The sequence below is a fragment of the Helobdella robusta genome, assembly GCF_000326865.2.
Source record: "Helobdella robusta unplaced genomic scaffold HELROscaffold_3, whole genome shotgun sequence".
Classification (NCBI taxonomy): domain Eukaryota; kingdom Metazoa; phylum Annelida; class Clitellata; order Rhynchobdellida; family Glossiphoniidae; genus Helobdella; species Helobdella robusta.
In genome coordinates, this window is record NW_008704501.1 from 5,507,663 (window position 1) to 5,533,495 (window position 25,833).

Genomic DNA, 25,833 nt, shown 5'->3' on the forward strand with positions numbered 1-25,833 from the left:
TGGTTTCCATGGATTTTGTAGAAGTTCAAATTTTATATCATCATTAATTGTTTTATTACTGCTGCCCACATACAGTCCAATATCATTATTATGTACAAAATCCATTTGTTGATAGACTTTTTCATTATTCTTTATCTTGTTATCTTCGTCATTATCGTGCAAAGCTACTTGCTCAAATGATTCATCATTTTTAACAATCACTTTTTCATTATGATTATCGTAACTATCGCCTTCATGTAGTTCTAAAAAAATAAACTAAATTTAACTTAACTCTGAACACTTATTTAACAATTTCTATGCTACTAGTGAACAAATTCATATCGTATGGTGATCTAACCTGGTGGATGTGCCCTTTTAGTTCGCTTCACAAAACGATCCATATATATTTAAATTAATCTTCTAAAAAAAACTGAAAATATGATTATGAATTATGATACTTATACAGTACTATTACTAGCGCAACTCAAATTTGAATTTTTAAAATGAAAATCAGACGGAAGAAGCGTTCAAAAAATTTTCAAGTGTATTTTGCCGCGTGGGTGCGTTCATAATTTTCCTTTGATCATTTGTAATAAAAATTATAAATAAATCAAAGTAAACATAAAACATTATATTATTCAATTAATTTACATTCTAAAATTTATAATCAAAAATGGATATATTCAACATTACAAAATATTTATTTAAAAATTTTCGCCCCCCCCAGTCAAACTTCCTGGATCCGCCCTTGTATCTAAGCGATAGTTTAGCAAATGACATTAACAAATTACAAAATTTTGTTGTTATATAAAAATGTGGTCATACTGAAAATAAAATCAATCAAATAATTTTTCGACTAAATCAAAAATGTTCTTTCCAGCGTTCTCAAGACGATCCTTGTACTCCAGATTCTGAAATAATTTTTCTAATTTTGCATATTTTGTGTTACTAACTTAAAAATAACGATTATATGTTCGATGTAAACGAGCACATTTAAAATTAATGCTACTTTTGCAAAAAAAAGTTCATGAAGAATCTAAAATATGAATCGTGGTGGTAACGCTGTAAGCCAAACGACAATTATTATCTAAACTCTATTTGTCAATACGTCTGTTACAAACTCGAGTCAGTTTTACCGGTCGGTACAAAAATGATATTTTTCCTAATGATACACTATAAACCAAAAATATTCAATTTACTTGATAATTTCCAGTGGGGACCCCTTTAATCCCATACAAGATACCAAACCATGTGGCAGCTATGATGGCAGTGCTGTCACTGTCACCACCGTGAAAAAATGCTCGATTCGATAGTTCCTCCCAACTATCTCCAGATGCCAACAGAGCATCATACCTTTAAACGTAGATGGCCAGTCTAATGATCACAAATCACACGAGGAACAATTTAAAACCATCAAAACGATGTCAAACAAAATAGAACTTCATTCAGATATTCTAACGAAAACATTGGATTGAGAGTTGAAAAAAAATGTTACAATTGATAACTTTCTAAAAAACGTTGCCATTGAAAATATTATAGAAACATTTAAAGGCGGTAGCCTAATCAAGAAGAAGCCGTCTACAAACGCAATCATTGGAGCGTCGTGTCCAGAAGAACCTCCATCTCCGTGGAAACTAATTTTCTTGTAGAAAACGTCCCTTTCCATAACATCGAAGTTATCCGGAAATGTTGGTGGGGAGGCTCCATCAATTATACCACGTAATTTCAAATAGTCTCCCCATGCATTCTTGAAATAGCTCCTTTTATAAATATTTTTGCAAAAAAAAAATAATGTTGGGTAAATATTTAAAAACAGCTTTAGAAGGCAAAATTAAAGAGATGAATGAAAATTACATAGTTAAGCGAATAATTGAGGTTTATGGCTGATTAAGAAAAACATTTTGAATAAATACACATACAACACATAAGATAAGAATGAAGATACGTTAATTTTAAATTGTTGATGAAGGGTTCAGATCTAGATAGCAGACAACTGATCGACTATTTTTTGATAGAACGAATTTATTGAAAAACATGTAAAAATTTATAATCGAACGATCGTTTTATTATGTTTTTTAATCGCCATGGTTGTGGCTTCAAATTTAGGCTAACTTTAACTGCGTTAATCATACTTCCGACCCCAATAAGCTTATGCAACTAATTAAGGTTATGTAAAACTTGCTTACCAGAGATTGCGGTGTTTTTCAAACTTTGCTGTATATTGTTTCCACGTTGTTAATTTAACAAAAAAATAGTCTAAATTTTACATAGATAAAAATTTGCATTTTTTCGACAAACGCTCTGTTGAGTTGGAAATAAATTTTCAAAAGTCATGCATGTAACGATAAAAAACAGCCAGAGTTGTTATTTAGACACTAAATAGCACAAAATTGGCAGAGATCCGATATCTTTATTTCATATATTTGAATCGTATGAAGTGTAATTTTATATATGTTGAAATAATGTCATGAATGATTATTGTTGAAAGGATTTTTCACACAATACTAACAATTTATGCAATTAAATTTTGTTTTACAATGTAATGAATAATTAGGAAAAACGAAACCAACCAATCGCGCTCATTCTCTTCAACGTCTCTTCCTTCGTTTTTAACGTATCCCCAAGCCAAATCAATCGCTTCCATTAGGCCAGCCCCCCAAGAAACCATTGGTCTTGCTGTTGAAAATGTTTTTGGCTAAGTTGAAATAAAAAATTTTTTATTCAAATAAATAATTTTTACAGCATTTAGTTCATGCGTTTGGCATCAGTTTTAATTTTACATTTTTGATTTGGGATTATTTTAAACAAATAAAAAATCTGAAAGACTTCCAACATTCTAAAAAGAGTAAGAAGCAAAATGGTAGAAAAAGAACCTTGGATAGCGTAGTGGGTGAATAAAGCTGATGCTAGTGACCCGAGATAGCCTGTAGGGTGATTGTGAGTCATTCGACCACATTCCACGCTTACTGCTACCAATCTATCTAATTGATCAGCCCTTTGTAGAACGTTAATCATACATATTTCATTTATATGCATGCATGTTTATATAAAAAAAATTTTCGCAAACAGAATAGTTAAAATATGAATGCAATGGACTGAAATTGGGAAACCTTGGAAAGTACATTCCAATACACATGGATCTCATAGCCGCACCACATCCGCCGCCGCTGTTGGGTTTTTACGTTTTCAATTATTAAAAATTTCCAATTTTTTAAAAATAAGAAAAAATTTGGCAAAACAAAAACTTGATCTATACAAAAATGCAAGTGTGGAAGTGTTAAATTTACTGAGTACAATTTTATAATTGAACAAAAAGAAAATTTGATTGACTGGTAATGTTCTCATCAATCAAAATCGTACATATAGACTCAGGCAAATATTTCTACGCAGGCAAACAGACTTAATAATTCACGAATATAGATAGATAATAGACATGGATGGTTAGCTCATGTACTTTTTGTGCAAACAGTTAAGTCTTCATGTTTTAATACAGTTTCATTTATATATTCACAATTAATTCACTGACTACAAACACGGATGCATCAGGGATGTAAAAATATCTAGGCATACATATCCATTTTTGTGTTGCACTTAATTTTTTGCTAATCGTTGAAATAAAAAAAGCGCTAATAGGCACGAAAGTTTAAAATTAATTTTTTTAACCCAGAGTCATAAGGAATTATATATCCATCGGGAGTATCAGGTTTCAATAAATTCGTTGAGAACATGCAGGTGTTACCTAAAGATTTCAAAAATTTAAATAAATAAGTAAATTAATTAATTAAAAATAACAATAAAGTCGGTTAACTCAGACTGCGAAGTAACATCTCGCGATGTCGTCGCGAGAAGAGCTTATTCAAGTTCTACAAACAATTTCGTGACACCGTCAAATCAGACTTGCAAATGACTGCACGCAGACAGAATTTTAGATACTTGTGTGTTATATAGATGTTTAGAATTTGTTTTCATAACTAAGCAGAGAACCTAAGCAGACAAACCTGCGTTTTCGAAACTTTATGAAACAACAAACGTATTAGTAGCACAAAAAATTTATAAGCTCACGATAGAAAAATGTAAGATAATCTCCAAGCACGTAAATGGACTGACCCTTTTGGGCTTTTGTCAGTATAAGCTCTATATATGTGTTCAACGTTAAATATGCAAGTTATTTATATAGATTTTCGTATTTATATCAAATAAAATGCAAGCCACAACAAATGCAATTAACCTGGGGCTCTATCATTCATATCGTTCATGCATCTGAGGTAATATTTTGCTACCGTCTGATACAACTTCTTTAAATCATTTATTCCACTTTTCCAATATTCGACTAGTGCTTTAAAAAAATATATAAACGATATTTCTAAATTTATCAAAAATTTCATCAAAAACCGTGAAATTGAACTTGTTTAAGTCTCAACAACTAATACGCTGTTTTATTCAAGTTAGTCGAAATAAACAGTTTCTGAAAAAATGTTACTGAACCTTCAGCTGTGGCTAGATGCATGACAGTATCATCAGATATGATCCATTTTGGCTCTTTTAATGAAATTATTGTAAAGGTTAGTCACGTCTTCGAAAATGTAATATAGATTAATATAGAACAAATCTGAACTCTAACAAAAAAATTATAATTCGTTGAGCTTTCTCCTACGCTAGAATCAGAAGTCACGTTTTGCGTTGTTAACTAGGCCGACTTGTTTCGAATCTGTACTTACATTGCGTCATTTGACTGAAAAACAGTATTGGTGGTACCGAAGTTTTAACATGCAGTTTAAAGTAAAAAACGAATTGTATAAAATGACAACAATGAATTGAAGTCAAAATCTCATTTGCTATTAAAAGATGCTAACGGGAAAACCAAGTACATACATACGATTGAATGAGTAGGTACTGACAAGTTAACACAAACCAACTTCTAACATCGAGAGCCGCTATTCCACCCATTTTCTTCAACTCATTATGAATGACCACTCCTGACTTTTCAAATTCCCAAGCTCCACGAAAATACCCAATGGCGTCTGCTGCCCCTCCCAATATCATTGCCGATACATACCTTCATTGAAGTTGTATTGGTTTGATGTACTGCTTACATGTCAATTGAAATTTGTCGTTATTTATAAACAACAAATTTGAATAAATAAGAAAAGTTTCAAAAAATTCAAGCAAAAATTTGAGAAAATTTTTATATATCTTAAAATCACTTCATCAAAGTTATAAATAGTTGTCATGTCCCGTAATACCAAGTATCATCGTGCAATTTAGAAGTTAAAAAAAAATAAATTTTATTAAGTAACACGGAGGAGACTGCTTTCAGTTAGGTGCCCAACCATCTATTAATACAAAAAATTACGTTAAGTACAGAATTAAACATTTTTTAAACGAGTACCAAAAATTTAATTATGCCCGAGGTCATTGTTACATCTCAATTAACTAAACAACCAATTAACCAACCAAACAACCATCCATCTAGCCAACCAACCAACCAACTATCCAACCATCCATCCATCCAACTAACCAACCATCCAACCAACCATTCAACCAACCAACATTTTAAGCCGGAAGTATAACAAATTAATGGAAGGAATCGTCTACCGTTGTCGGAATAACAATCACTATTTTTTTATGCAAAAGTAGATACTCGTTTGACAGCATTTTCAATTTTCAGTGTAGTTCCGAATATGAATTGACTGAGAAGATTTTGCACAATTCATTTATATTTCCAAATATCAAGCGTCACTATGGCGTACCACTTGCCTTAAGACTTGCCAACTTTAAAGTTTAGCCGCCCGCATTTTAAAATGCCATTTTAAAAAAGCAAAACTGCGCACAAATTATTTATATAAAATAAATTTATTCTGAAAGTATGAGAGATAACTGGCAGGCAGCATCGAAAATATTAGCATATTATAATTATATAACTGAATCATACCCAACAAATTAAATTACGGTGAGTTAATTTTATACAGAGCTAACGCCTACCTGTCACTAGGCATGCATCAAACGCCGGGACAAATGAATAATGCGAAAGTCTACAAAAAATTCACGGTTTTATCACTCAAATAATTAGAAACAAAAGTCCAGGTTATATTGCTCGGTCGGATCAGAAGTAAATGAGATGCCCTCTTCAACTATTCATCAGGAAAAATGTTAAATAATAATGGAAACAAAAAATGAATTACTTATTTTTTAATTCATCTTTTGAGGGATATTCCGGTTGAAATTTGATTGACTTTGCCTAACAAATAAAGGAGCAACATATTTGCATGAAATTCAAAACAAAATTAAAGCTTATGGAAAAAATATAAACATGGATATATATATCTTTGAATATAAATCATAAAGTAACATGATATACAACACAACACACGCAAAAACTATAAATTAAAACGCACATTTACGATGAATGATTTGATGTCTACTGATTTTTTTAAATAATAATTATTGCAAAACCAGGCTCGTGAAACTTAACAAATGATGAAAAAATTATAAATTTTAACTACAAATAAAATATTTCAATTTTAATAAAAACACTTCGAAACTAACTTTTGCAGCACACCCACTTTTGCACTTTCCTTTACTAAAACTGTATGAATGTGAAGCACCCATTGGTTCCAACACCAGGATATCCTTCATTCTATTTATATATCATGTAATTCAATTTTTCTTAAGCCGAAAACTGTGTATATGCGTTGAACATAAAATATGAGAATGTATGAGAATGTATGGCATTGAATGACTTACAGACTCACCACTGAAGTAATTTTTACCTATTTCAATATTATTCATTCCTGAGCATTCATACACGACGGGCTCGCACCATTTCGATATTGAAATTTCAGTGTTAATTCGAAATTTATTAATTAATCTAATCCAGTCGTATTCGTATAGCCTAAACAAAAAATAAATATAAACAGAAAATCAAAACAAGTCCGATCGAGAACAACAAAATTTCATTGGGTTAAATCATTTGCAGCGTCTAGCAAGTAATAAAAATCTGTTTCAAATCAGTGATCAATTGTTTGCCGAGTCATTATTAAGCAAACTCTTCAAACAGGTTACTTGACAACCCAACACCGCATTTTAAATATTTTGTTAGGAAATCGTTCACGAATGTGAAAACAGATTTGAAAATGTTACATGAGATAACATTTTCTTCTTCGCCGAGTAAAACATTAATTTTTGTCAATGTGATAGTTAGTTCAACGGCTAAAGCGTTTGGACCCGCGATGCAGGCGCACTGAACCAGATGGATTGCTGAAAATCATCCATCCTATGCTGAGATGCACGAATGCTATTTCAAATAAATGTATATGTTCGTGTACCTCGTTTCAATTCAAATGTATCTTCCATGCTCAAAAGAGCTGTTGAGCACTACGGTTTTGATTTGCAGGAAAAGATTTAAGCACGGAGTGTTGCTTAGGAATGAAGTTGGCTCAATTGCACAATATTCGAGAAGTTGAAATTTATAGCTAACGGCAGAAGTTTACGAATTGAGAAGTTTATGTATAAGTAATTGCTGAATAAGCAAATTATAATCAGGCCGAGCTGAAGTCAATATCGCTATTGTTATATAAATGGTTAAATTACGGCCCTCGAGAATATGTCCATCATTCAAAGCATAACAAAATATTTAAAGCTTAAATCGGAATCTCAAATTCATAAGCAGCTTTTGAAACATAAATATAGAAACTTTATAACTATTAATAGGTGTCCCAAATAGAAAGAACAAGCAATATAAAAAAGACGACTTTCACATGCGCAAACCAAAATTAAACATATAGTTTCAAAAGTTAAAATTAAAATCTAATGATTAGCAGAGCAAAACATTTGAACTTAACGTAAAATAAACTTTATATGTATTTTAAAAATTTAACTTGAATAATTTAAAAAAAAACAAAAAGTTGTCATGTTAAATTGTATATAGGTACCTATACCTACCTACCGTTTGAACATCGATTAGAATGTGCACACTGGTAGTCATGCCAAAAGGGCAATAATATGAAAAAAAAAGACAAATATATAATATAAACGAATAAAAAAAATAACAAAACTAAATTTAGCTGAATAAATATTCGACCAAATCAAAAATTTTGCTTCCAGCATCTTCAAGGCGATCTTTGTATTCTAAGTTCTGAAAAATCCAACAATGAATTAAACGTGAATGCTGAGCTGGTAATGTTACAAAACTTTTCATAAATGAGGCGTGCAAGTGGTCATATACTTCATATGCTGGCGTTTTATATTAATTTTTATATCGCTTATTCATACTAATTCGCCTTTTTATTACGGAGCGATTTAAAAAGAATATTTTATAATTTAGAGAATAAACAAAAGTTGACCGATTTATAACAAAATGTCATAACACTTAACAAATGAAATGTCATTCTTCAAAAAATAAAATTTCACGTTTTTTTTACTCACCTGATAATTTCCGGCCGGGACCCCTTTAGTCCCATACATGATACCAAACCATGTGGCAGCTATGATGGCAGTGCTGTCACTGTCACCACCATGAAAAAATGCTCGATTCGATAGTTCCTCCCAACTATCTCCTGACCCTAAAAATGCGTCATACCTGCAAACGTTTAATCAATTGCTCATCAATCCAGCTATTATAAACTCATCAGTTTGAAGTGAAGGATAAGAACACAACACTGAACACATCTGCTATGATTTGCTTAACACGTCACAATGTTCGGCTAGTTTTCTAATTCGGTTGGCAATTTTCTATTGCTTGTGCTGTTTGTTGCTGGCTGATTGGGTGCGGTTTTTGAGCGAATATTCAAATGTGAAAGTGTACGTGGTACACATGTTTTATTCGCACCAAGTGACGAACGATTTATAAAGAGCAAACCGCCTGTCAAATTTAAAACAGCAGACAATAAAAAAAATTAACGAAGAAATTTAAGACTGGTAAATGAAATAAATATCATTTAATTTTACAAAATATTTTACCAGGACATTTTACATTGGAATTGTATGTCCTGTTTTTTTCGTCATAAACTATATTGAATGCGAGAGCGAAAGTGTCGTCCTCCATCCAATATATTTCATTCAGGAAATTTTTATAGGTACGTCAATTTATTTCGAACGCGAGTGGCGATCGTGCAACGACGCAAATGTCTCCAGGCCCTACTATTGATCAACTATTATTATAAAATTTAGCGCATCTTACAACTAAATGTTATAAAATTAGCGGTCAGTCGGCAAAAAATTGTGCTACTTATCTGCACTTCAAAAACGTCGCCTACAGAAGAAAATAATTAAAAAATAGAAGTAAGTAGATAGATACGAACGCTATCATAGGGGCGTCGTGTCCCGAGGAACCTCCCCAGCCACTGTAACTTACTTTCTTGTAAAACTTGTCCCTTTCCAAAACGCCGTAGACGTCTGGAAACTTCGGTGGTGACTTTCCGTCAGTTAAACCGCGCACCTTCAAATAGTCCGCCCATGCATTTTTAAAGTAATTCCTTCAAAATGATAGTAAAAAATCGTTAAAACATTAAAAAATTCAACCACAAATTTTCATGGCTCGAAATTTTCAACAGAAAATTTGAATGGTTCATTGGACCAACCAATGCAGTTGATTTTTGTCAACATCTCTTCCTTCTTTCTTCACATATTCCCATGCGAGTTCCAACGTCTCCATCAGGCCAGCACCCCAGCAATGAGCGGGTTTTCCTAGATGAACGTTTTTAAACATTTTGATTTTTGGGACTAACTTCAAAAGTAGGCTATAATAATAACAATTTCAAAAATTCAGAGAAACGTCACTGAAGACATCACAAGATCATGTATGTATTTATATACTTACTAATAAATGGTTATAAAAGGTTTATTGTAATATAATAAATGAAATAAAATTTGAAAAGGCCAAAGTTAAACACCTTGAACAGCGTAGTGAGTGAACAAAGCAGATGCTAACGATCCTAAGTAGCCGGTTGGATGGTTGTGGGTCATGCGACCGCACTCAATGCTCAGAGCAACCAACGAATCAATTTGTTCAGGTCTGTATAAAATATTTTAACTCTACATTTTCAAGACCGTTTACAAAAAACTATAATATAAACGAATTTCTCATTAAACTGACATTGAATCATAATCCTATTCAAACTTTTTAATTTAATTGAATTGTAAAAACCCTAGACGAGCAGAGCTTTATAATTATCGACAAAAATCGTTTATTTCTTTCAAAATAGTTATTTACCCCAACATACGGCGTAGATACTAATTTGTTGCACCAAGGCACATAATTATCCAATAATCACATCCAATCACATTCAATGCAATACGTTTACCCATAAACACATACACACATACACACACACACACACACACACACACACACACACACACACACACACACACACACAAGTATAAAAAATTAAAAGATGAAAACAATAGAAATATAATTAAAATACTTTGGGTAATACATGCCAATGCACATGGACCTCATAGCACCTCCGCATCCACCTCCCCTGTTGTTTTATATCATCGCTATATTTCAATTTTTATAACTTAATAGTCAAATTTCAGTTTTCATGTTTCAATAGATATATCTCAAATGTTGGAACTCATAACAACCCCAATTAAATCTTAATAAAAATATAATGCCTAACTTAATAAGCCTAAAATTGAAATTTTTCTCATTTTTGTAATTTTATTGAAACCTTTAATTTTAAATAATAACTCAAAATAATTACAATATTTTCTCAATAAAATTTGATACCCCAACATAAAATGAGTAACATAACAAGAGAGTAAGATTCAGAATCAAGTGTGACTTGTCATTGAAAGGTATCATGTATCCATCAGGTCTGTTTGGTTTCAACTGTGAGACGCCATGCGTGCATGTTATACCTACAACAGGATACGATAGTATAAATTTCAATACAAAAATCACTAAGTGAGTAATTTAGAGTATTTTATTATGTCATCATGTTATCATCATCACCATCATTTAATTATTGTCATCATTTTATCATCATCATTTTATTATCATCATCATTTTATCGTCATCAACAAAAACATGTTATGGGTGAATATATGCCTTGATAAGCCTTCAGCCATGAATTAGCATTGATTAAACAAAAATATTTAAAAATAATCATAGTTTATTTTTACCACACTTCAACCTTTCACCAAAAATTACCCATTACTATACTTAATTTTTTTTTACTCTACAAGGCATCAGATTTCAAATAAAAGGTTGAAAATAATTGAATAACATATTCTAGAGAATTCATAAAATTTAAAATTTATTTATGATAAATAAAACGGTTTAAAAGTAAATCTAAAAAACTAAAAAGGGGGATAAATGAATGAAATATTCTTGATAATTCGCAAATAAAATGATTTTAGAGTAAATTTAAATAGATAAAAAAAATGAACCTGGTGATCTGCCGTTCATGTCGTGCATGGAAACATGATAATGTTTCGCCACCATCTGGTACAACTTTTTTATATCACCAGACCTGCTCTTCCCATATTCAATTATGGCTGTGTAGCAATTTAAATTTAAATATATTAATTATTTTATTTAAGTAAAATTATTATTTTACATTTATTTAATAAATGTTACCTGAATGAAAAAAAGTTCTTGCTTTGACAGAAAAAGTTTTATACCATTATAACACTATAAAATCTAAACTCTATGCAAATGATTGATATAGGAAACAGTTAATTAAACTGGTATGTCTACCTAAAATTTTATAAATAATATGAAAATTGGTCAAAATATTCAAAATTACTATTAAATAAAATATTTAAATAAATAAATACAATTCTAATTATTTTTTGACAATTTCTAAAAATTGAAAATAAAAAATATTGAAAATCACCGCTACCTTCAGCTGTGGCAAGATGCATGACAGTATCATCTGACACAATCCATTGAGGTTCTGTAATGAAAAAAATTTTTATTTGATCAAATTAATCATCAGGCAGGTGACTTACAATCATTCTATTTCTTTTTTCAATTAAATAATTTAAACTTCTATAAAAAATTAAATGTAGTTTGATTACTTTAAAAAAGAAAGGGAATAAATTTAAGAAAAAAAAAACAAGAAAACATAAAAAAATAAAATATAAATGAAAAACAAATGAAAACAACAATGATAATAATAACAACAAAAAAATAACAACAAAAATAACAATGAAGAAGAACTTAGACAGACATACTTTTAACATTCAAAGCTCCTATTCCACCCATCTTTTTGACCTCTTGATGAATTTTGTCACCAGATATCTCAAACTCCCATGTTCCCTTGTAAAACCCAATTGCATCAGCAGCACCTCCCAACAACATAGCTGCCTTGTACCTATGTGTGTGTGTTGTGTGTGTGTGTGTGTGTGTGTGTGTGTGTGTGTGTGTGTGTGGGTGGGTGGGTGCTTGTGTGTGTGTTTTTTTGTAAGTGCATGTATTTGTCATAATTGATAATTTGTAACAAAACTACCTATTTCTCATCTCTTCCATCTCTTCTTTTGTTAATTGTGTAACTTCACTGGTCATCACTGAGCTGGCCTGATGTTATTCTTTTTTATTATATTAATTTTATGTATAAATTATAAGTTTAGCTAGAATAATGAATAATAGCTATCTAACCACTGAAAATTTAAATTATTGTAGTCATTGTCATGGTAATTTTAAAATGAGTTTTCTTTGTTAAAGCTTGTTTTGTTTCAATCAAAATTACAAATTTTGAAAAAATTTCCTAGCAGCGTTACCACAGCACCAGTGCAATCGTTCATGTTTTATTAACAACATAAATTGCCATTCATTCAATCAATCCTACATTAAAAAATCACTGAATAAATAACAAAAATCTCACTCAGTCTTCGTCTGATGAAGAACTTTTCCGAAAGTTAAAACTGCAAAGCCAATGAATATGCATTTCGGTATTCCCTTACTTCTATTTTTAATTCTCTTTTTCAGCATCTGAATAGTCAAAGATTATAAATGATTCTAACAAACATGATGACATCACATCACATCACATATTATTATGATATGAATCAATCAATCAATCAATCAATCAACGATCAATCAATCAATCAGTCAACCAATCAACTAATCTATCAATCAAACGAACAAACAATCAATTAGTTTATAAAGCGCTTTTTACGCGACGTTCAACAGCGTTCTTCTGTGAATTTTGCAAACAAATGGTCTTGAGATCTGCTCTGAACTTCGTAAGTGATGGAGAAGTAGTCAGAGATTCGATGATTGTATGTCATTTTTATTCATTTACTTATTTTATATATGTTTGGTGGCTTATTTTTTTATTGAACTGACAGACTCACAAATTTTAGACAAAATTCTTTCATTACGATCACAAACTAGAACAAAGAGGCGTTGATGACCAACCAAAACGGCATAATTTGCGCTGGTAACTCCAGACAGTGAATATAAATAAGAAAACATTCCACGATCAACTATACGTTGAAATACTACAACTCCATTTGTATTACTTTGCAAAATAATAAAAAGATCTCATTAAAACTTTTTAATATTGATTTAATTCGAAAGAACATGTTTGTAAAGCAAATGATTTTTCAAGTTAATGTGAGCCAATGAACAAACCTAAAAATTGTTTAAATTATTAATAAATAATAGTAACAACATAAAATAATAAAGTATCACAATTTTCTTATCAAAAATTAACTTTATTAAGAATATTTTTACGTATGAATTAGATATCCTAAATACTATGCATGTGGTTAATAAATTAAAAGTTGTAGAAGATTGAATCAGTTCATCCGACAGTAAATATGCCTCGCCATGTGCGTAATATGAGTGTTGAAGTGATGCGTCAGGGCATAGACTTTCCTTTTTACAATTGGCCTTCTGTGGTTGTCGTAAAGCAAGTTATACAAGCTTGGATCATCTTCAAGGTCGATTTCTTTATTATTTTTCTTGCTTTTAAATGCAGATGAGGACGATGAGGAAGTCGAAGACACGCCAGATGATGAAGACGATGACGATGATTGCAGAGTTGATAACAATTTGCTATTTTGAAGCGGCGAGTTGTCTTGTGGTGATGCATGAAAAGTTCGTGGTATAACGTCGTTTTTGATGTAATCAATCAAATTGGCAACGAAGGCCAACCAGGTCAGCAGCACATCTTCCGCTACGTTCATAGAAAAGAGCTTCAAGAAATATTTGGGGGCCTTTAAAAATTGATATAATGAAAAATAAATCAAAATTAATTTTTAAAATTTTTTTAGAAGTTTTTAGATGTAAAGTAAACCAGTCAGAATCGAAAAAATATTTCTATCTTGCAGTATTTGTCACCAAACTATCACAGAAATTAAAAAACCTTTTCTTTATGTTAAAACATTAAAAATTCTAATTTAATAGAAAAATATTCAAACTTTCCTTTTTGCATCCAACAATTTACTTAATTTGTAACGTTCCCATGTGATCAGCACGTGTTTGAAATAAATTAAGGAATGCAATTAGTTTTCAACACACATATTATCATTTCAAGTATTTTGATAACAATTTGAAACATCAGAACAAACAAACGTTTATTATTTTGGCATCCAACAAGTAAGGTACCATGGACTGATATTTTGATAATTCCAGCAAAATATTCATTGTGTGGATCTTCAAGTGGTCATCATCTTTATAGATGTCCAGTAGAAGCAACGTGTAACTGACATGCGTTACAAAGGAAGAATGAAACGATGGAGACTGAGCCAGTTCTGTTAAAGCCAAAAGTGCACTGGACAGAAGGAAGGTGTTCTCGATGTTTCGCATTTTGATCACGTTGTACAGGGCATCTACGTCGTTCTGTTAACAATATTCAATTCAAAAATTTTCAAATAAGATTTAATTTTACAATAAATAATATTAAAAACGCGTAATTTTTCGTATTAAACCAACAAACATTTTGTATCGCAATATTTAGCATTAATTCTTCTTCCGCTTCTTTCATTTTTATCATTGAATTTTCGTTGTCGTCAAAAGCATTGCTCGTGTAATTATTATTAACAACCCAATCGTCGTTACTAAATCTATTTTTATTTTTTAACGAAATTTTCGAACTATCATCTTCTACGAATTCGGTGGCGGTCCCCATGTCTTTATCGTTGTCAGTGAAGCTTTTTAGTTTAATGTCATTATTGAAAGAAGGGAAGTAAAGAGATGGTTCTTTATAATCGTAGTAAGGGTAATATATGTTATTATTGTTAACGCGATCACAATCACTAACGCATTCTCGGCCAGTTTCTTTTTTATTATCAATCTCATCGCCACCATCATTATTTACGCTAATGTCTGATTCTTTATTGGCGTTAAAACCTTTAAAACTTTCATCTATAGAATCGAAAAAATTAAAGTCCTCATTTGGCTCTTTTCGAAATAGTTCACTAAAATCGTCGTCGAAAGAAGCGTTAGTGTAATTGTTGTGATTGCGATCAACGTTTTCAATGTTATTTGAATTGTTTTTGTTGCTATCTTCATAAACGTCGTTAAGGTTTAAGTTTGATGTATTTGTTTGATCTCTGAAGTCATCTTCATCCTCGTCTCGGACCAACAAATTCGTCCCGTCTTGATCCGTGATGAGAGAATCCACCGAAGAAATGACGTCATCATCTTCCTCTCCTTGGTCATCGTTGTCATTAACGTCATTATTCTTATTATCTGCATTTAAACATTCATCCACCTTTTTTGTGGGTTTATTTTTGTCATGATAAGAACGGTTGAAATTGCGGATGTCGTAATTTTTACTCTTATAATCATTTTCTTCGTAATGGTGAATCTTGGTATTATTGTCTTTATAAGTGGTGTTATGATTGTTATTTTCAAATTCGCTCTTTTTATAATCATCACAAATTTTATAATTTGTAACCAAAGTTGGTATACAATCTCTACCCTCTTTAACTGCCCTTGTTTGATTACAAATTGTTGTACTAATCGTTGCTTGGTCTACTTTCGTGAATGTGTTTGGGACTGTTTTGTTTGTGGAAAAAATTGGTTTTGAATGTTCCGTCTTTACATTTTGTGGCCTGGGAAACAATTTTTGATATGTTGGTAGATTTTCCTTAGTAGTTATTTTTTTTTTCGCATCATTTTTTTGTAGGTTCGATTGATAGTACATTATTTCATTCGCTGAATATATTGGTGACTTATTAGTGGATGATGTTTGAGTTGAAGGCGATGCTTTGTGGATAGGCTTTGTTTGTTTGAATAACAGTTTAGACTTGTTTTTGTCAGCGGAATTTTCTAAGTTTGGTTTATAGTTAACGTCAAAACGTGATAGTTTAGTTTCTGTTATTGGGTAACTTTGTTCGTCTTTGTCTTCATTGAGAATGTTGTCGAAACTCGTAAACTTAGTTTTGCCTTCGGAAGGTTTTGATTTTGTTTTCGAAGAATATTTTGCAATTTTCGAAGTGCCTCTTTGTTTGCTGGTGTTTTGTAATGGTGGTCTACTGGATTTGCATTTGATTGTCTCAACAAAATTCGGAGATGTATGAACTAAAGATGCACCGATAGATGGTGCAGACTCTTTGACTGAAAAAACATCCTTAAAACTAATTTGAGGTATTTTTGTTTTGCGATTACTATTCTCTTTGGAACAGCTGCCTGCTTTTACGATGGATTCGTTGTCATCCAATTTATTCAAAGTTTCAAATTTATTTGTTAAATGATCGGTGTCAAATAATCCCAGGTTGTCAAAACTATCACAACTGATTAGTTCTTCAGGAGGCAATATATTAAACAAATTTTCATCTTGGCGATCATTATTTTTTATCCAATCGATATTGTCATTGATGTTACAACTTGAATTTATGTTATTGTTACTCGTCAGGTTGTTGAGGTGTTCAATATTTTTGTCATCACTCCTATCTTCGTCACTGTACTCATGTTCTTTCAGAGCATTTTCATGTTTTTCAGCACGGTCTCCGCTTACCTCATCTGTAAATAGTTATATAATTGCTCAGATTAAATATAATTTCAACAATTTTTATATATTTTTACAAAAAGGGTTTACATTTTTTATGAAAATGTTAACAATCTCTGTATAAACATGTGCATTTTGTTATGATAATTATATATTTTCTAAACGATTGTACTGGAACGTTAAATTATTCCGACAATAACACACGTTTGAAATGAACTTAATTCATGCCACAAACGGACGGTTATAGTTGCAAGGTTGTATAATGTTTGCCAATGTTCAACGCATATATAAAAACTTATAATATTGGAGAAGAAATTTCAAAAGCTTCATCCTTTTATCTAGTAGTTTATTTTATTCCACAAAAGCATGCAACAGCTAGCAAACATATTAACAAATGAAAAAGTGTTTCACCGTGAAAACGTTTATTCATAACAAATATAAATGAATAAAATTTATTTCTTAAAATACTACTTGACACAAACAACTATCAGACCTTTCTTTTCTGAGCAACTTCTAATGTAAATGGCAACTGCAACCCCGATTCCAACCAGACCACCCAAAAACAGACTGATGAATTTGTACGAGTACGAGCTGATCATAGCTGATAATTAAATTTTTCAGCGCTTCTTCACACGTAATAATGTAAGTTTCGTTTCGTTTCGTTATAAATGCTCACCACATTTATTAGTAGGTAGGCTTTATCGAGTTTAATTTGATATGATGCTTTTAATTTTAATTGTTGATCCGATACGATTCTGCCAAATTTCGTATAACTCGTTTGTTAAGTTGATTCACAGTGGTCAAAAACTGTCGTACAGAGTTTAATCAATATATTCATGCGTTATATTAAAGAAACACTAAATTTGTCTAAGATCTTGATTTAATGAATAAATTTGAAAATGATTTAATCTATTTTATTTACACATACAATCATAATTAATTAACTAACGTCAAATTTTACCAAAAAGTTTAGTAACGAATAAGTTACTACACGTAGAAAGAAACTCCAGTACTCTCCTCATGCACAGCCTTCTAAATCTTCAACAACATTGAAACAAAATCTACATATTGGCATCTAGGCTAAAAATAACCTTTGAAATATTTACAGATAAATAGTTAATGAGTGAATTTTTATTTAATAATATTAAATGTATATGGAAAATATTAAAATATAAAATGATAAACCTTGATAAACTTTTTTTGGTAAGACTTTTTTGCGGACGTCTTTAAAATTTCATGAAGCTGTTTATTTTTTATTTTCCTATTTGTTACCAGTGTACCAGCATTATATCGTCGTAATAAACAGCAGGGGTAAAGAAATTGCAAGGTTTTTATTCCTCTCATTAATTTATTTAAAAAAATTAACGTTTAACAAACGAATAAAATTCATAGTTGTCATTATGTTTCAAGGTGCAATAAATTGTACACATTAGAGTCCATCAATAATAGTATAATGATAGACCGTTAAGTATGAAGTAAAACGTACTAGTGGTGCGTGCCTATCATCAATATTGTTATTCGCAAGCGAACAGATGATATGAAAAGCATCACTGCAATATCAGCTTATACTCATCTCAAACGTATTGCAACTCGCAACGGCTTAGCTGATAAATATAAAAAGAAGATAGAATACAATCTAAAAGTTATTGTATAATATAAGCAAATAAAGCTTTGTATCAATAAGTTAATTATCATATCATTCGTGTGCGCACAAATTTAAATCTAATAAATATTAATGGTGTTATTCATCAACTAGGAATTTTATTTCTAATTAATTAATAAACTTAACGTTATTCTATTTAAAGTAAGATAAATTACATGGTTAGGCTGCATTAGCAATTTAGAATTGATAAATCTACATTTAGAAGAAGTTAATGCGTTTTAATTTTTGCTGGTACTTAATTATGTAATCCATTTCCTGAAAAAATTAATGATCTACAACTACAACACAAATCATGAAGCGAACCATGCACAACATATATGATCAAGTATAAAGTATAAACAACACACAATGAGCCAACTACTCAACTTTAAAATATGCCAAATATTTGCGGATCGTCGTGCAAGAATTTGAAACAAATTTTTTCTTGGCGAATTTGTCCTAACAGAAATTTATTATTAGCAAATAAATTTAAATATTGTGGAAGAAGCACTGTTAATAAATTTATGAAATGTTTATAAAACATAAAATGTCTATACAACGATCATGGCAATGCTATAATAACCGTACTTTTCCACGATATGTTCAACTGCGCCGTGGTTTACACGCAGTAGGCTAGAATCTAGATAAGATATCTTTCATAAAACATCACTCGCACGTTTATAATGTAAGAACATATTAGCAAAATTTTTCGGTAAATCAATTGATTTTAACAATTAACTAACTAGAAGGCGAAGGAAGAGAAGGCGATTTCTTTAAGGACGAACAACCACATTTAAGTTTTATATACTTGAATATATACATATAAAAATAACATTTGCACTTTGTAGGATCTTTCCATGTTTACCTTACATGAGGAGCTGAGCTAGCGTGTCTTGTTTTATTGTCGTATCCGGTTCGATTTTATCATACACTACGCTCAGGTGTGAGATGCGATTTTTAAATGTGCACGCTTATGTGCAACAATGTACACATATTCCTTTCCAAGTTATACATTTTAATACATCTTTCCAACTTTCTCTCTTAGGTGTTGCGATTGCATGAGTCGTTTCAAAACATTAATCTTTCAAAAACCAAACGATGTAGATGTCTGCAGTCTGACATAGAACATTCAAATGCTAGGAACATACACATTTATTCACAGAGATTTTTGTCAGAATCGCAATTCGAGGTCGGATAATTATAAAGTGACATTAGTGTGATGTCATCGGAAATTTTAGTTAGTAATTAGAATAAATCACGTAAAAATATTCGGTTTGGCATTAATGATTTAATAGCAAACAGACAGCTTATTAAGTTGTTCATTTCAAATTTGTAATAAAATTGTTCAACTTAACTTTTTATTATTTCTCAGAAGCATCAATAAAAAAATATGTACACAGCGTATGTAACATTCACGTGCATCATTGCCTGACACGTTTGCTTGTGAGAGGCGGGGATCTCTGCAATCGAATCCAGTCACTGCAAGTATTATAGACAAATAAAATAAGATATATTACTTTAAATTGAAATATAAATTTATTTTAATACTGATTTTATTACAATTGTGATGAATATGAAAACGACGGTTACTTCTACGACTACTGCTACCAGTGGCGAATCTAGGGGGGCGTGAGGCACTGGCCTTCCCCGTTGTGAGCAGTTTTTTAATAAAAGTCAAAAAAAGACAGTTATAGGTCTAAAATGCTAAAATCAACCAAAAATTGAACGTGATAAGCAAAAAAAGTCGTTAGCCACACAATCACAAATTTTGACCCCCGTGAAAATGTTGGCCCCTTTGTGAGAATTTAAACATTTTTAAATTTTGGGCTCCTCCGGTCAAAGTTGTCTAGATCCGCCACTGACTACCATCACTACCATGGATATATTGTTATAACCGACCCCTAGAACTTGTTGGGTATGGTTATTTCTCTTTACGCGGATTCTTGATTCCTAAACAGACTTATTTTAGATGACTTTATTAGAAAGAAAACAGAGCTGGCAATTGCCGTAATCGATCACTCGTTCGTTCAATCGTTAAAATCGTTAGACTACAAAACAATAACTAATCAACAGTTAAATCACAGGATAAAACTAATCGTCAATAATTAAGCTCTTCTCGTCAGATGTTTCTAGACCCTAAATCCTAAGTATCCACTTTTCGGAAGATTATCGTAATTCACTCGCAGACCGCGTGTAGAATTCTTCGAGACAAACTTCTCCTTGGGTGTTATCGCTAATTTGTTTGCAGTACGCACACAAAATATCTCTGCGATAATAGGACTGCCTGAAACTTCTTTTGACTTCTTCGTAATTCTCGTCGTTCCTTGTTAATTCGTGCACTTCTCTCTCCAATCTCTCTCCTCTCTTTCTATTCCCCTCTTATCGTTCTTGTCGTCGGTCTATTTATACCTCGCTTTCTTTTACAATGCATCGACATTTTACAATACGGTTTTTATTGGCTCCGCCTCTTAATTAAATTATCAAGCGCTTCACTTTAATTTCTAATTACCAATTCTTATCTTGCCTTCACGTCTGTAACAATATTATATTATATATATCCATGATCACTACTACTGCTGTCGTTATAATAATGAAAAAAAAATTATTTGTTCATAAATTGATCTATGAGCGTAAGTGTTAACAGGCTGGTAATGTTTTGTTTAATTATGTTGACATTTTCTAGATAATTTGTGGTTTAATCAGTTCATTCAGTTTTTAAAGTTTTTTGAAAAATCAAGCGCGTGTTTATAATGAAATCACATTACGACTAGGTTCACCTACGTTATACATTAGTACTTTTAATGGTGAGCGATCGGCTGAGGTTTTTTAAGTTTAAACGTGTTTTTTATACACATGACTAATTTGTTCAAGTTCTACCGTGGTTTGCATGAAAAATTATTCAGGTGTGTATGTTATTTACATTTAAGGGGTGTGGTCTCAACTTTGTTAAATTTTAGGAAAAAGTATGACAGCAAGCATGATCATTTTCTTTTATTTTATTTAAATTTCAAAATGATAATCTTTTCTATGTTATAAAGTCGAAGAGTCTCTTCATTCTTCTACTTATAATTGCTAATGATTTTTGTATTTTACACACAAAAGTCCTCATTACTTGTGTATTTTATTTACATTTAAGGGGTGTGGTCTCAACTTTGTTAAATTTTAGGAAAAAGTATGACAGCAAGCATGATCATTTTCTTTTATTTTATTTAAATTTCAAAACGATAATCTTTTCTATGTTATAAAGTCGAAGATTCTCTTCATTCTTCTACTTATAATTGTTAATGATTTTTGTATTTTACACACAAAAGTCCTCATTACTATTGCCAGATCACTCACATTAACATTATCATTTGCAAATATGGCAAAAAGTAGATTTGAATATGTTAGATCTTTTGAAAGTTTTGATGCGTGCCTACTGAATTCTTGGATTGTTGTTCGTCTGGATGGCAGAAATTTTCATAGGTATTCAACATTTTTCTTCCAAATTTTTTAAAATATTTTTCTTGCTTGTATTTTTTAAGCAAGATTGACTTTTTTGTAATTTAACAAACTTCAGATGTTGCAAATGATAATTTACGAAACTAGATTTTCTGATCACCATCAGTTTGCAAAACCCAATGATGACCAGGCTTTAGCATTGATGGCAAGATGTGCCAAGAATGTTATGAAAGATTTCAATGATATCATTTTGTCTTATGGGCAAAGTGATGAATTTAGTTTTGTCTTTAGAAGGGAAACAGAAGTTTTTCAGAGAAGATCAAGGTATTTTTATCAGTTTTTACAAAATTTTTGGAATTATGAGCTCACTTCAGTTGAAAAAGTGTTTCAATTTCACCAATTTTAAACTTCATAAATAGATGAAAATCTTAATATAATATAAATGAGCATTATAACAATCATCCTGTAGCTAATGGAGAAAATCAGAAATTTTATACTAAAGTTTATTTAGTAAAGTATTTTTAATTATTTCATTCGCAGCAAATTGTTGAGTACAGTAGTGAGTTTGTTTACTTCCTCATATGTGTTCTTCTGGTCAAACCACTTTTCAAATACACCTCTTCAATATCCACCAACATTTGATGGTCGAATCGTTCTCTACCCAACTGATAAAAATCTTCGAGATTACCTGAGCTGGAGGCAAGCTGACTGTGAGCATTTATTTATAATATTCATCTGAATTTGGAGTAGACAGTACAATGTTCTACTATGTACATAGCTGCATCAGTGTTTGCTGTATTTCATTATTGATATTCACCAAACTTGAATCTATGTAAATCTATGTTACCATTTCACAATCTATTTGGAATTTATTATAAGTTAATATTCTAATTCAAAATAATATTAATGATTTGACAAAATTCTCAGAAATATCAGAGTATTAAGCTACAATGCATTGACTAATTCTTCTTGAACATTCAGGCCACATAAACAACCTTCATAACACTGCTTACTGGAAGTTAGTCAGTGAAGCTGGCATGTCACCAAATGATGCTCAAACTAAATTAGGGGTAGGTTTATTTCTCTTACACATTTAAGGAGTACATTCAATTATTTACTTGCTGTTCACACATTTGTCATAAAAACATTCAAGTAGAGTGAAACACTCAAACGGCAATCTGTTATTTTTAACCACAGAAAATGCTTGCCAATGATAAAAACGAGATGTTGTTTAGTCAGTTCAACACAAATTACAACAACATTCCAGAACTGTTCAGAAAGGGTACAGTGCTTGTTCGAGAACCTCAGCAGGTACTCATTATTGTTTTCTGTTGTTGAATCATTTCTATTTTACATTTTTTTAATAACATCACTTTTGAACCTCCAATGTTTGCCAATTTTATTTAAAAAAAACTTAACAAATAACCAAACTTAGTCCCAACTAAAGAAACATGATGAATTGAAAAAAGATGATTCAAAAATGAATGGTGATGATCAAGACACAAAAGTCATTACAAACAGTGATAGCCTTGCCATTAAAGATAAACAAATTTTTTATAAAAATAAGTCAACCATTATAAATATGTTAAACACTGATATCATAGGTAATAAGTTCTGGTCTGAGAGGCCATATTTGTTGACCAGTGAATAAAATTATTTGGTTGTAAATTTGTTTGTTTTTTGACACTATAAAAATATTGTTCAAAACATATTGATATTGAGAATTAAATACAACAATGTAACATAACTCGTATATTCAAGAGTGTGTGAATGTCATAATATTAAAATCACCTTTGCCTAAAAAAATGTACATCTGCATTGTGTCATGACACAGGACTGTATAAATGTCTCACAAATGGAGATTTAACAGGCGGAATATACAATTAATGGTTTGGATTGGATCAATACAAAAATTAATTACTTGACACAACATGTGAAAAAATTGAACTATATGTGATAAATGTAAGAATAATTTGACACAATAAAACCATGTGTAAATCTGGCAATTCTGTAAAAACTGTATCCAAGACATCCAAAAAATGTAACACGTATGAATAACTTAAGAAATCTCCCAACCATGGTTGGAGGGGGTATTCTGTTTTTGGCATTCATACATTTAAATTAGATTTAAAGGCGTATGTAAAATGAAGAAAAAAAAATGAAAAAAAAATCAAAATCTAGGACTAACATTAATAAACTAGCAACATTGTGATCTGTTCCCCAGACATTGATAATACCTGGACAATGACCTATTCCCACAACACCGACAACTGTTGGGGCGCTGTGGTTATCTATGAAAATAAAGTAATAAATGAATTTTAATGTTGAAAATTTCTTCTAGAGGAGAAATGAGGAGACAAACATTTGCAGGTATTTTCATCCCAATAGTCTTCATCATGTTCACTCTGATGTTTGTTGAAGTCTTGCATGGAGAGCAATGAAGCCATCTTAAGAGAGTGAGCCAGGTAGATGTCTCTTTCTTGCACAAACACTCGACTCAATGCCGGAAACTCCCCAGTCATCTCCTGCAACACTTCTTCCAACATGTCTTTCTGCTTGCATTTCTCAACATCTTCTGGACTTTGGAAGATTTTTTTTTTTATTGGAAAATTTAGTGAAATCAGCAAGAAATCTTTGTGAGCAAAAAATTAATTGTGCATGTGCAAGATTCATTGAAGTTAAATTAAATATAAAATGGGTTTATTTTTAAAACCTGATGGATCCACTTGATGTGATAAGGCACCAAGCTAATTTTAATCTTTGAAACCAGTTCAGTGCTCCAAGAGCTCTCTGCAGTGTCACAGCGATGGGACGATCTCCAAGCTGTATCTTACATCCAGGTAAAGTCTTAACCTTCAAGAGAATGGCCAAAATAAATTCAGTACAATAAAAAAATTTTAATATTCATTGCTAACTACTGAAAAACAAATGGTAAAAAGTGAGGGAAGCATTGTTCAGTTAACCTCCTTGAAAGCTGCTCTGAATTCTCCACCAGGAGCCATACCTAACTGTTTTGTGATATGTGCTGATAAATTCAGCAGGAGAATTTGTAGAAGGCCTTGCACCAAACCATTCTGATTGAATTTCAATGAATTAATAACAGTTTAATCATAGAAGTTTGTCACAGAAATATCAAAATAATAAAAAAAATTGAAAAAGAAGATAATTCATAAAAAAGCAAAACCACTTAGATCTTACTTCTTTAACAGAGTGTGAAATTTTTTGAAAAGTAATATTACTGGCTTCTTTCATAAGCAATTCTTCATCTAGTGATAAAATACTTGCCCTGTTTTGACAGAGTTCAACCATCACAACATTTGGTTTAACACTTCTTATAGTCTTAATGGAAATAAAATGAGCATACAAGTTTATGTTTATTTGTTAATTATATTCAACCTAATAACTATTGTTTTTAAAAAATCTGTAAAAATCAGGATTTTAATGTTTCAACATGCCAGAAAATGTTAACCTTTATGACATCTGCCTGACTTTCCCTACTAAAATGAGCAGTCCCAACAAGATACACCTTAACCCCATTTTCTGCAGTAAGTTCATTAACAGTTGTTGGCAATTCAGAATCACTTGTTGTGTCAACCTCAACATTAGTGTTGTTAGAAATTAATTGCTCTTTATCTAATACAAATCAATATATTTATAATTGTTATTACTAAAATAATTTATAATTAACTATATTTTTTGCATAATGATTATTATATTATCATTATCATTATGGTAAATTTGTAATCAACAATTTAACAATAAATTTAATAACAAAATTAAAATGAATTTAATGTGCTTGTCAATTTTCACTAAAACGTTTATCCAGAGAATAAAAAAAACTTATAACATACTTCAGAAATT

The 25,833-nt window shown here is 31.1% G+C and overlaps 5 protein-coding genes across 5 annotated transcripts; 1 reads left to right on the plus strand and 4 right to left on the minus strand.

Moving 5' to 3' along the window:
* Positions 1-815: 815 nt before the first annotated feature.
* On the minus strand, positions 816-5,022 carry HELRODRAFT_161549 (hypothetical protein; the record flags this gene model as incomplete). The annotated part of the gene is made up of 10 exons (XM_009021456.1): positions 816-890; positions 1,179-1,332; positions 1,485-1,739; positions 2,550-2,655; positions 2,853-2,974; positions 3,090-3,146; positions 3,643-3,718; positions 4,208-4,315; positions 4,465-4,518; positions 4,896-5,022. The coding sequence occupies 10 exons, from the start codon at positions 5,020-5,022 to the stop codon at positions 816-818; spliced, it is 1,134 nt and encodes a 377-aa protein (XP_009019704.1).
* Positions 5,023-8,038: 3,016 nt separating this feature from the next.
* On the minus strand, positions 8,039-12,412 carry HELRODRAFT_65129 (hypothetical protein; the record flags this gene model as incomplete). Its single annotated transcript, XM_009021457.1, has 10 exons — positions 8,039-8,113; positions 8,404-8,557; positions 9,279-9,452; positions 9,558-9,663; positions 9,870-9,991; positions 10,404-10,460; positions 10,767-10,842; positions 11,374-11,481; positions 11,829-11,882; positions 12,163-12,412. 10 exons carry the CDS (start codon positions 12,410-12,412, stop codon positions 8,039-8,041), a joined length of 1,176 nt encoding a protein of 391 aa, XP_009019705.1.
* Positions 12,413-13,731: 1,319 nt separating this feature from the next.
* Positions 13,732-17,488, minus strand: HELRODRAFT_161551 (hypothetical protein; the record flags this gene model as incomplete). The annotated part of the gene is made up of 4 exons (XM_009021458.1): positions 13,732-14,151; positions 14,510-14,776; positions 14,874-16,903; positions 17,383-17,488. 4 exons carry the CDS (start codon positions 17,486-17,488, stop codon positions 13,732-13,734), a joined length of 2,823 nt encoding a protein of 940 aa, XP_009019706.1.
* A 4,404-nt stretch (positions 17,489-21,892) lies between these two features.
* Positions 21,893-23,623, plus strand: HELRODRAFT_155808 (hypothetical protein; the record flags this gene model as incomplete). The annotated part of the gene is made up of 6 exons (XM_009021459.1): positions 21,893-21,996; positions 22,120-22,296; positions 22,513-22,682; positions 22,954-23,042; positions 23,170-23,283; positions 23,408-23,623. The coding sequence occupies 6 exons, from the start codon at positions 21,893-21,895 to the stop codon at positions 23,621-23,623; spliced, it is 870 nt and encodes a 289-aa protein (XP_009019707.1).
* Positions 23,624-23,919: 296 nt separating this feature from the next.
* HELRODRAFT_66410 (hypothetical protein) lies at positions 23,920-25,543 on the minus strand (the record flags this gene model as incomplete). The annotated part of the gene is made up of 7 exons (XM_009021460.1): positions 23,920-24,067; positions 24,161-24,263; positions 24,377-24,552; positions 24,686-24,825; positions 24,936-25,046; positions 25,171-25,311; positions 25,442-25,543. Coding segments are annotated over 7 exons (921 nt in total), but the record flags the coding sequence as incomplete, so codon positions are not given.
* Positions 25,544-25,833: the final 290 nt, after the last annotated feature.